General features: G+C 32.9%; 1 protein-coding gene across 2 annotated transcripts; it reads left to right on the forward strand.

The window, feature by feature from the left end:
* The first annotated feature begins 6,417 nt into the window (after positions 1-6,417).
* Positions 6,418-8,138, forward strand: LOC111626497 (sulfotransferase 1C2A-like). 2 transcript variants are annotated; one of them, XM_023369887.1, is made up of 2 exons: positions 6,418-6,817; positions 7,197-8,138. In XM_023369887.1, exon 2 carries the CDS (start codon positions 7,207-7,209, stop codon positions 8,089-8,091), a length of 885 nt encoding a protein of 294 aa, XP_023225655.1. In that variant the 5' UTR covers positions 6,418-6,817; positions 7,197-7,206; the 3' UTR covers positions 8,092-8,138. The 2 variants fall into 2 exon arrangements, with proteins under 2 accessions (XP_023225655.1, XP_023225656.1); XM_023369888.1 differs by having other exon boundaries at positions 6,418-6,813.
* The last annotated feature ends 3,370 nt before the right edge of the window (positions 8,139-11,508 follow it).

The following is an 11,508-nucleotide window of genomic DNA, read 5'->3' on the forward strand; positions in this document are numbered from 1 at the left end:
TGAGTATAAATAACAAGTTTAACATGAGTAATAAATATATTAAAGAAATTAAAGTAGATGATGTAAGAATAAAAAGGCCAAGAAATTTAACTTTACATTGAACATCCCGATTCCTTTGATACTAGTACAGTAGAGCCTCGATTATCCGACCCCCGATTAACCGACTGTCCGAGTCGGCAAATTTCAAATGTCCGCTAGTGATGTGGCACTAAAATATTTGGCTATGTCTTGGCTAGTTTAATAATATTTTTACGTGTTTTAGCTGGCAACACTCATTCGACCATGAAAGGGAGCCAGTATTTAAACGAGGCTTAATTTTTTAATTTTTAACGATACAATAGCGACGACTATTATTTTACAAAATTTTTATTAGGCTTAACATCGATGAAAATTCAACGCGAAGTAGATTAATAGCGATATACTAATTACATGGGATATAATAATATACTACACTAATAATGGATTTTTTCATACTTTTCGGTTATCCGACTTTTCAATTATCCGACCAACCCTAGTCCCCAATTGAGTCGGATAATCGAGGCTCTACTTTAGTCTACTAACTGCTGATGTCGAATTGTTCAAATGTATCAGCTGTCTACTGTTTGAAGTTTTCGTTTTTGGATTTAAGATTCGTAATCACGCGTTGAACGTTCCACTAGTTGTGAGATATGCCTACCAGTGGCCAAGCGGTCTTCGTACACCTGAACCTTGGGTTCGCGCCTCGCTCGGACGGGCTGGCCACGTGGGATTTTCTCCACGTCTGTAACGCCTAAATAGGAGCTTTAAAAAGACATCCTGGAAGGCATACCCCTAGGCAGATCGCCCAAGTGTTGCGTTGCCATAACTTAACAAACAGTTGAGGTACACAGTAATGAAATATTTGCATGTCAAAAACGTTTTGGTATTTTGCTCATGCCTATTGAGTTCCTGTCTCGAGGAGCAACAATAAATGCCGAAAATTGTTGTACTACACTAAAAAATTACGGTGATTCAAAATAAGATGTGTCCTGAGCGCTGGAATGATTTTCCTTCATGATCATATTCTGCTCATAGCACAAGAATTACTGAAAAATTTAAGTGGGTAATCTGAACATTCACTTTATATTCCCAATCTAGCACTTTCTAGCTTTCACCTGTTTCCGCATTTGAAGTTTTTGGAAGGACAAATTAACAGGGCTGCAGACGACTACTAGGTTGAGTCCGTAAGTTGGCAGGAGACTTCTTTGACAATGGAAAAGCTTGTTTCTATAACAAATCTGAACATCAAAGTGAATATGTTGAAAAATAGCTGTAATTAACATATTCCCGGGAAAATAAGAGCATGCTCTTATAGATGGAGTAAAATTGGCACTATTCTGCAGAATACCTAAAAGATTCCCTACTTTTAATAGAAATTTCTTTTAGTAATCTTTTAAGTAAAACTATGCATTATACCGGACATTTATAACCTAGTAAAAAATCCAAAAGATGATTATAAATATGATTTTTTAAAATTAACCTTACTAGGTAGCAGGGCTGTGGAGTCGGAGTCGGGAGGAATTTCTGGCTAGAGGAGTCGGAGCCGGAAAAAAATGTGTCGACTCCGACTCCGGCATTTCTCTTTTTTTGTTTTCTATAGAAAAATTAAAACGTAAAAATATCTGCGAAAAATTTCACCCCTAACGCGATTTTATAGTAAAAATATTAGAATAATATGAAATAATTTAAAATATATCGTTAGAGATGCTTTATTTGTCATTTTATTGCATTAAAAACAAGTAACGAGACACTGGGATCTCCAAAATTTACAACTATTTGACCTTTAGCCAGCTGCTTGGTGAACTTTCGCGGGACGTCCTTACGTAGACTTTGAGGGGAATCGGTGTTCTAGTAAGGTGTGCAGTAGTTCCAGGAATAATCCCAATATGAACACGCGCTGTTTGGTCATTACTACTATTTCTCTGGGGGGAGACCGACTTCCTTGTCCGATTCAGGATTCGTATTTGCGTCCTTTTCGTCCAACCTGGGTTAACTCGGAAAAAGTACCTAAAGGGTTTTTACTATAATTCTCAAGTTCAGATTATTTTACTTGTGACTTGTAAGTATGAATTATATTTATTTACATATTATTTTTAAGAGTTATGTTTTATATACTTAAATATTGTTAGATACCTAATTACCCTTTCACAATTTCACAATGGAAAAGAAAGTGTTGTCAAATTCAAAGTCTGCAGTTTTTGAATATTATACTCTTACAATGGATGGAAAATATTATCAGTGTAAATGCATTGTAGAAAATGATGATGGCAAACATGTATGTGAAGCAAAAAAATGCGCCTACAAGAGCAAGTAATCTAAAAAGACATTTGCAACGTCTGCATCCTAAAATTCTACAAGAAGTAAATGAAAAAGACAACAGTAGAAACACTTCATCTATTTTAAAATTAGAAAATATCCAAAAATTAAGTTCAGTACAAACACAAGTATGCAAATTCTTTGCTTCGGATAAAGTTACAGTAACAATGACGGGTGCAAAATTTAAAAATCTGATAATTGAAATGGTGGTGCAAGATAGTGTGCCTTTAATCTTTTTTTCACGGCCAGCCTTTTTAGGCTTAAACGGTGAAATGGCGAGAAAACTTGGAGTTTCACTAGATAGAGAAAACATCAGAAGGCTTATAATTGAAGAGGCTGTTTTGAAAAAAGATGAACTCCGGAAAAAACTGAAGGATCGCTTGATATTTATTAAAATGGATGCATGCACTCGTCATCGAGTGAATTATTTTGCAATTAATGTTCGATTTATTGATGAGAATAATACAATTGTTACGAAGACATTAGCAGTAAAAGATACTATGGCTCATCACACAGGAGAGTATCTGCAGAAGTTGGTTCAAGAGGTATTAGAAGATTTTAAAATTAAAAAGGAGAATATTTTGTGTATTGTAACAGATAATGCTTCGAATATGTTAAAAATAACTGAGAAAATGAATCAAGATAATGAGATTCCATTAGAAGACATTCATGAAATATTCTNTTACAAAGCTATATTTAATTATAATTTTCTTTAAAAGTATATTCATACAATTGAAGAATGTTTTGTATCAGATATGTATATCCACCACACATTTTATTTTACCAAGTAAGTTTTTATAATTTTATTTTTAATTTTATCCCCGCGACACTGCCGAGAGGAATGCTTCGAGGGAAGTCTTTTAATTAAGGGAAACTGACTTATTTACATGTTAATTAAAAGAGGACAACACACGAAAAAGGTAGAGAACCCTTGTATTAATTGGCTTAACCTTATATCTTTATTGGTCTGTAAGAAATTGGAACCAATTTTTCATTTTACTTTCCTGGCTTCTTATGTATTGTTAAATAACACGGTAAAGTAATTGGAATCGTATCAAATATGACTCGCCAAGATTTTTGCCATTTGCGACGTTTTGAATCTCCCCCCAAAACTGCGATGAGTTGCGTAATTTTCCTGTGTTATGAGATATTATTTTAAAAATAACATTTAAATTGTGTCTGGCGCCATCTGTTATGAGATTTTGTTATAAAAAAGTTATATTATTAATTATTATAAGATGACAAAAACTTTAATTTTGAGGGCAGTGATAGATTTTATAAAAAAAATCGTAATCGTAAATGCTAATAACGAATAATCTTCGTTAAGTCCGATCTCTCTCGAGATATGACACGTGATAACCTATTTCCCCACCCCTCTTTTAACCACCAAACTTTACTATCATCAAGTAACTTATACAGTGCCGGCCCGAGGCAAGTTTTAGGATGGAGCGAAATCCTGTTATGGCGCCCCTCTAGGTTGCCCCTAATTTATACCCTTTAATTTTCTTTACCACTGAGGCGCCCCCTAGGACTTAGCGGCTGGAGCAACCGCTCCAGCCGCTATGGTTCGCCCTATGGTAGGCTCTGATGGCGAAAATGGCTGAACTTCTAATATACCACCAGTGACCTAGTAAATAAAACCATTGAACACTGGTAATTGGTTGTGAGTTCGCATCTAGTCAACCAGCTGGCTTCATGGAGTTTTCCGGATTTTTTTCTCATGTGTCTCATCTTTCATCCAGTTGTAGAAATCTGGCAACCTTAGATAATGACGGATCCAGAAATCTTTAGAAGGAGGTGCAAAAGATAACTTACAAAATTTTTATTACCTGAGGTACCCGACTTTAATCGAGAAAAACACTGAAAAGGGTGATGGAACTGCGCCCTGCGCATCCCTGAAAATCTGCCCCTGATCCTAGGTGTTAGTAGCAGGGCTGTTGAGTCGGAGCCTGGAGGAATTTTTGGCCAGATGAGTCGGGAAAAATGTGTCCACTCCGACTCCGACTCCGGCATTTTAAATTTAATTTAGTTTTTTTTTTATTTAAATGAAAAAAAATATTTTATATTTAATAAATTTTTAAAATGTGTTTGTATTTTGTTATAATTCATTTATTTTAAATACAAAATGCAACAATTTAATTTATTAAATATGTATTAATAGTTTTCTTTGTAGTATTTGTATTTAGTAGTTAAATTATTTTGACCCAAATGAATTTGAATATTTTTTATTTATTCCTTTATTATCCCCGCTCTAAATAAGTACAGTAGAGCCTCGATTATCCGACTCAATTGGGGACTGGGGTTGGTCCGATAATTGAAAAGTCGGATAACCGAAAAGTATGAAAAAATCCATTATTAGTGTAGTATATTATTATATCCCATGTAATTAGTATATTAGTATATCGCTATTAACCTACTTCGCGTTGAATTTTCATCGATGTTAAGCCTAACAAAAATTTTTTAAAATAATAATCGTCGCTATTGTATCGTTAAAAATTAGAAAATTAAGCCTCCTTTAAATACTGGCTCCCTTTCATGGTCGAATGAGTGTTGCCAGCTAAAACACGTAAAAATATTATTAAACTAGCCAAGACATAGCCAAATATTATAGCGCCACATCACTAGCGGACATTTGAAATTTGCCGACTAGGACGGTCGGTTAACCGAGGTATCGGTTAATCGGGGGTCGGATAATCGAGGCTCTACTGTACTCTATTTTTCTAAAAGAGCCAGACTAATTGATCAGAGTATATATTTTTCTTTTCTGAACATGGTGCTAAAGTAACCAGATCGTACACTTTTTAGTTGAACTAACTTTTCTGGAAAGGTGAAATTGAAGTGCAAAAGCTGTAGAATAAAGATATGTAGATGTAGAATTTTATCGCTCCTCCTTTTCCCTCTTATTAAATATTTGTATTGTTAAAATTAATGTTTTTTATACAAATAAATATTAATGTAAGATAAATATTAAAAATACTAACTATAAAAGTATTTGGGTAAATGCCCGGGTCTCCTTTTAGAGTTCAGAGTAGTGTAACCCCCTATGAGCGCCTCTGCACCCCATAAAATGACTTGGTATTTAATTTTGCCAGAGTCGGGAATCAGAGTTGGAGTAGAGTGTTTTTTTACCGACTCTGCAGTCCTGATTATTAGCATACAAATTTGTTCTTACTAGTCGTATGAAGAACTTTTGTCATTTCTTTAATATCAGGAGACCTTTGAACTACCGTATACGTAATTAAAGGGAGTTGTCAAAAGTACAATACTGTACAGGAGAAAAGGGGATCAAATGTGGCTCAAAAACTATACACGGAATTAATGGACTAAGGCTTAGTGAGCTGCGTGAGTAATAAACATAAATTTTTTCCGCCTATCTACGGCATTTTTACTTTTCCGGCTGTTATACAGAGGGAAAGTATGGCAATCCGGCAAAAAATGACCCCCCAGATTTTTACATTTTTGGACTTAGGACACTTTGAAACGTCGAGAAATGAAAAAAATCGATTTTTTTTGTATGTATGTATGTTTGTGTTTATGGGATACGATTTTGTTCATTCATTCACTATGAAGTTTAATTAATAACTCCAGTACTTTTTGTCGGAAATTTCTAAAATTTTGCAGGAAAATTTGTATTTACGTTAGTACTACTACTCTGATTATGAAAAATATACTCATATATTAATACTACTCAACTGACATTTTATTTTGTATTTACTTAAGCGTTTAATTTGCACTAATTCCTCTATGAATTGTTTTTAGATAAAATTATATTTTTATTATTTATTTTTGGATTCATAATTATTTTGAATATTTGTTCTCTTAGGCTAGTGCCTATTGGGTCTAATGTGAAATCCACCACTCAAGTCGACCACCTTATTTTTTTATAAGAACAAATTTACATATGCCACTAATACCACTAAAAATGTCCATGTAGACAATTTCTTGACACCCTTCGTATATAATGGTATACTTTTCACAATTCCTATCGCTCCTTTAAATTGCACACATAATAGATAATCCTTTATGTGGTTTGTGGACGTTCTCATTTCGCTTTTTAAATATAAGTTAGGTAATTATTGATAAATAGATAATTTTCACGTGATAAAATTATATAACAGATTAATATTTTTACCATTTGGAAATTCAAATGATAATAAGTTAAAAATTAATCAATTGTATCAGTATTGTTTTAGTCAATTATACAGTAAATGTTAATTAAACGTTCTATATTTGTTACTGCCATAGACGAAAGTGAAAAAATACAATAGTAATTTATTGAAAAGTTTTATACATACGTTAAATATTAAATTTAACACGGAATAGGTATTGAATTGTTTATACAGAAACAGTTATCTCCGATTAGCTTAGATTATCATTATCATATATTATTTAATATTAGATGATCATTATCATTTCAAAAACGCTCTTGAGATAATTTGTTTGTGAATTTTCAAAGTAGAAGAGAATATACATTTTGTTGTAGGTATGAATGTTTTTCTTTAATTAAACTAATGAATTACGTGGTTTGGTTTATTTGGTTATGGCAAAGCGACATATAGACGATGCCTTTCGGGAGAACTTTTGTGGGAAACTGACCTCTATTTAGGTGCTACTAACGTGAAGAAAACCGGAAAACTTCACGTGGCCACGTAGAGTTTTCCGGGTGATCAGCTTTTTTTTTATCCACTCGGTTAATAGTGGGTCATGAATTATGTGAATAAAAAGAAGCAAATGATCACATCAAATTAATATATAAATTTGAATGTTTTATATACAAATATTTTTATACGTTTTATATAAAAGATATATTATATTGAAATAATATGTAACAACAGATGAATATATTCATATTTTATGTGTAGGTAAGAATCAATGGAAAAATTAGGTGCGGAAAGAAGAAACAAGCTGAGTCTTCATAACGTTGACGGATTCCTTTTTACAGATAAATGTTCTGTTAAAAATTTTCGGCAGGCTCTTTCTTTTAAACCGAGAGCCAATGACATTATAATTGCGGGATATCCAAAATCTGGCACTACGTGGCTGCAATATATCATTTGGGAGATCATCAGTCGAAAAAAGACTTTTCCAAACGTGAATGAAATGAGATGGAAGGAGGTGCCTCAATTAGAAATGGCTGGTACCGAAGAGATAGAGAAAATAGAAAGTTCTCGCTTGCTTAAAGTGAATCTTCCTTTTAATCTTACTCCATATCATCCATCTGTAAAATACATTTACGTAATTCGTAATCCATGGGATTGTTGCATTTCGGGGTTTAACTATTACAAACAAATAGACGAATGCTTTTCAGATGGTACGTTTGAAGATTACTTCGGATACTTTATAAAAGGCGAGACGACACACGGAGATTATTTCGAGCATTTATTGTCTTGGTATAGTCGTTGGAAGGATCCTAATGTACTTTTTTTGACCTACGAAGAAATGAAACGAGACATTCGTAATGTGGTTTTAAAGATAGCAGCATTCGTAGGGAATGAATATCAACAAGCGTTAAATAAGGATAACGAATTGTTAGAAGATATTCTTTGCCGATTGCATTTTCGATATATGAAGGAGAACTGTCCGTTCTATCTCTCCACGGATTCCGGAACAAAAATTAATTTTTTTCATACAGGCCGCATAGGTCAATGGAAAGAATATTTTACGGACGATCATAATGCAATTTTGAAAAACAAATTTATTGAAAAATTAAAGAATACAGAAATAATCCGTATGTGGCAAAATTCAGATATTCCTTGATTTATTTGATATTGTTACTCGACTTTTTCCCCCCAAATATATGTATTAACTATAGGTTGAAAAATAAATAAATAACAATTACAGTTAAAACATAAAGTTTATTTAATTTCATTAATTTTAACGAGTTTTGATTAGAATGACTTTTTAGTTATTTATATGCTTTTAGTTAACTTTATATTTTAAAATATGAAATTTAGAAATTTGTCTATTTGAGATAACTTAATTTATTGTCGTAACTAGTTACGATACGATAGTTATCGTGATAGAAAGCAGAAATGTAGGCTATTATCATTCTGAAAATTTGAGCTATATGTAATGTACAGTACTAGTCTAATTCACCGATTTATTATTTTTACTAATTATATAGAAAATCGCGTCGTTTTATCTAATGAGCGGGTATAAACAATATTTCGAATTCAATTTATCGAAATAATGAAAATTCTTTGAATAATTATAATTAATAATTATAAATTATAAATTAATTTGTAAATGTCGACCGTAAAAATGTGTCTTTAGGCCTATATATGTTACATTCAAAACCCGTTTTTAGTTAGAACGCGTTTTAACTAGTTGAAACTAGTTTATACTGAATGTCTTTGTTAAAACCCGTTTTGTCTAGTTGAAACTAGTTTATACTGAATGTCTTTGTTAAAACTAGTTTTAACTCAAATTCATTTTTGACTAGCAGTAAATTCTAGTTTTAACTACACAAAACCGGTTTTGTCTAGTTAATTTACTGCTGTACATGTTTTGACTTTAGATAAAACTAGTTTTAACTTTTAACATTAGTTAAAACTAATTTTAGCTACATAAATATGTTTGGGGGAAATAAAGTTATGTATAGTGATTCGGCGGAAGATGCCTAACATTTTGCTTATGAAGAAAATTACAGCGCTAATTTGAGTTTAGGAGCCCTCTAATGAAAATATCATATTCTGGAGTATGTCTTTCAAATAAAAGTTTGGAGTTTATTTTAAAAAATTCTATACTGTGTTTGCAATGACGACTTTTTCACTGTCTGGCATTTTAAGCATCTCACCCCAAGTATCTGGGTGAGATGCCAAATGCCATTAGGGTAAGATAACAAATATAATTGCTTAAAATTAATTTTTGAATTTCTTAACCAAATTTAATTTATTGCATATGTAGTACAAAGTACTTCATAGTAAGTATAACAGCACAGTATAAGTATTGTTAAGTTTCCGCCCGTTCTAACGTGTTCTATAGCTAGCTGAAAGCTTTTTTCAGTCCAAAAACTTTTTTGAGAAGTCCTTATATAATTTCTATGCATATCCTGCAATAAAACGAGAAAACAAAAGTTTATTAAAAATAGGCATATTGGAAATCAATTAACAAAAAATAGGCACGTTACCCCAAGAAAAATGTGGCATATTTTCCATTTGTTGGGGTAAGATGCCTAGTAGAGTCACGTGCTCCAGCATGTCCGATCGGGATCGGCGGTAGCTGACAATGGAAACTTTAGAACCTTAACTACATCACACATTAATTGTTTTTAGCAATTTTTAATAAATTCCATTTTAACTTTTAGTTTAAAATTATTCTAGAAACATTTCACAACAAAAACTTCGTTCTTATCTAGCTTTTATTCTTCTCGGATGTAGAAAATGAAGTAACGGTAGCCAACTACAGCTTTCCGCACTCAATATTGGCCCAACGATTCATCATACAAATACATGACAATATGTGACGTCACCGTTTGAAAATATCAAAAATTAGGCATCTTCCCCCGCTTACCATCTTACCCCGAATCACTCTATGCGTTGCAGTCAAACCAGTTTTTAGTTAGGATGCGTTTTAACTAGTTAAAACTAGTTTATACTGGATGTCTTTGTTAAAACCCGTTTTGTCTAGTTAAAACTAGAATTTACTGCTAGTCAAAAATGAATTTGAGTTAAAACTAGTTTTAACTAGACAAAACGGGTTTTAACAAAGACATTCAGTATAAACTAGTTTCAACTAGTTAAAACGCGTTCTAACTAAAAACGGGTTTTGACTGTAACATATATATATACACTAAGATCCCGCTTAACGCTGCCTCAATTAACGCGGATTCGATATAACGCGGTCTGCTCGAAGCCTAAAAAAAGCTCAAAATTTACGTTAATTCAAATTATCGCGGCATTTCATTGATTTGTATATGATACGATTATTCCCAAACACGAAGAACCAATCAGCAAAAGGTGGCAATTCGTCGTAGCGCTGTACTTTCCTTAAATCTATGTGTGGTGTAATTTTGGAAAAAAATATAACATCATGGATGCCTTAGGCAATATCGACTTCTCTTGGCAAAAATTAACTGATAAATACATAAACGAAGTGTGGAAGAAGTTATGGCTGGAGGTATCCAAGAATTCTCAACGAGAAGAACCTATCGCTGTATTGTTAGGTTGACCAAATTCTCAACCTTATCGATACAGCCGGACTAGGAGATGTAGCAGAGCAGGATATTTAGGAGTTACTGCAGGTTACTGGCGAAAGCCTTATCAACGACTTTCAAGAACTGGCAGAACATGGAATTCATGTGGAACTGGAAAATGGAGATTCTGAAAACGAAGAACTCAAAGAATTTCTATACAGATTTCCTTAGTAAAAGTTTGGTAAGATAACCGAAATCGTTGATCAAATTGTAGCGAATGATCCAGATTTTGAAAGGAGCGCAAAAGCGAGACGAGGCGATTTGGATGCGATCTCTCGCTACCAACATTTGCTTACGGAAAGAAAAAGAAAGCGACAAATGAACTACGCGACTTCATCGCAAAAAACAAGAATTTCAGAACAGCCAGGACCTTCGTCACCAAAAATGAACTTTATATTTCATTGTGTATATGTTTCTATTATTTAACATTTATTATTATGCAAATTAATATAAAAATAACTTAAAATTAAAATAAAATCTGTTTTTTTTTTGGTCGCGTGTTCCTCTTTTCCTATGTACTCTATGTTAAAACGACTTCATTTAATGCTGTTTAGTTTAGTTTTTTGTCGTCTACGAACGTATCAGCCGCGTTAAGCTGGGTCTTACTGTGACATTAAAGTTTAAAAATTGTAGATTTTTAAATTGATTCTACAAACAAAATATACAAAATATATAATAAGCTATAATCCGTATAGGGCCAGAATGAAAGTAATCAATTTATGAAGTATAACTTACAGAGATTTTTCAAGAAATTAATTTCTTGATGGACAGGATTAAGGCTTACTGTGAAGAACTTGGCTTCTATTATACTATTTTAGATGCGGTTTTTTTGCGTTTTTGGTTGCGTTTTAATAGGGTACGTCAAGAGAATGTACACTAAGAAGAAATTTTTCGAAAAATTCTCCCCCACGGGGGAAGTGTTATAAATTTATAATAGATACATTTTGAGCCACAACAACGCGTGGCGGGGTCTGCTAGTT

The sequence above is a fragment of the Centruroides sculpturatus genome, unplaced genomic scaffold (genome assembly GCF_000671375.1).
Source record: "Centruroides sculpturatus isolate CEXI.00-Female unplaced genomic scaffold, Cexi_2.0 scaffold159, whole genome shotgun sequence".
In the NCBI taxonomy this organism is placed as follows: Eukaryota; Metazoa; Arthropoda; class Arachnida; order Scorpiones; family Buthidae; genus Centruroides; species Centruroides sculpturatus.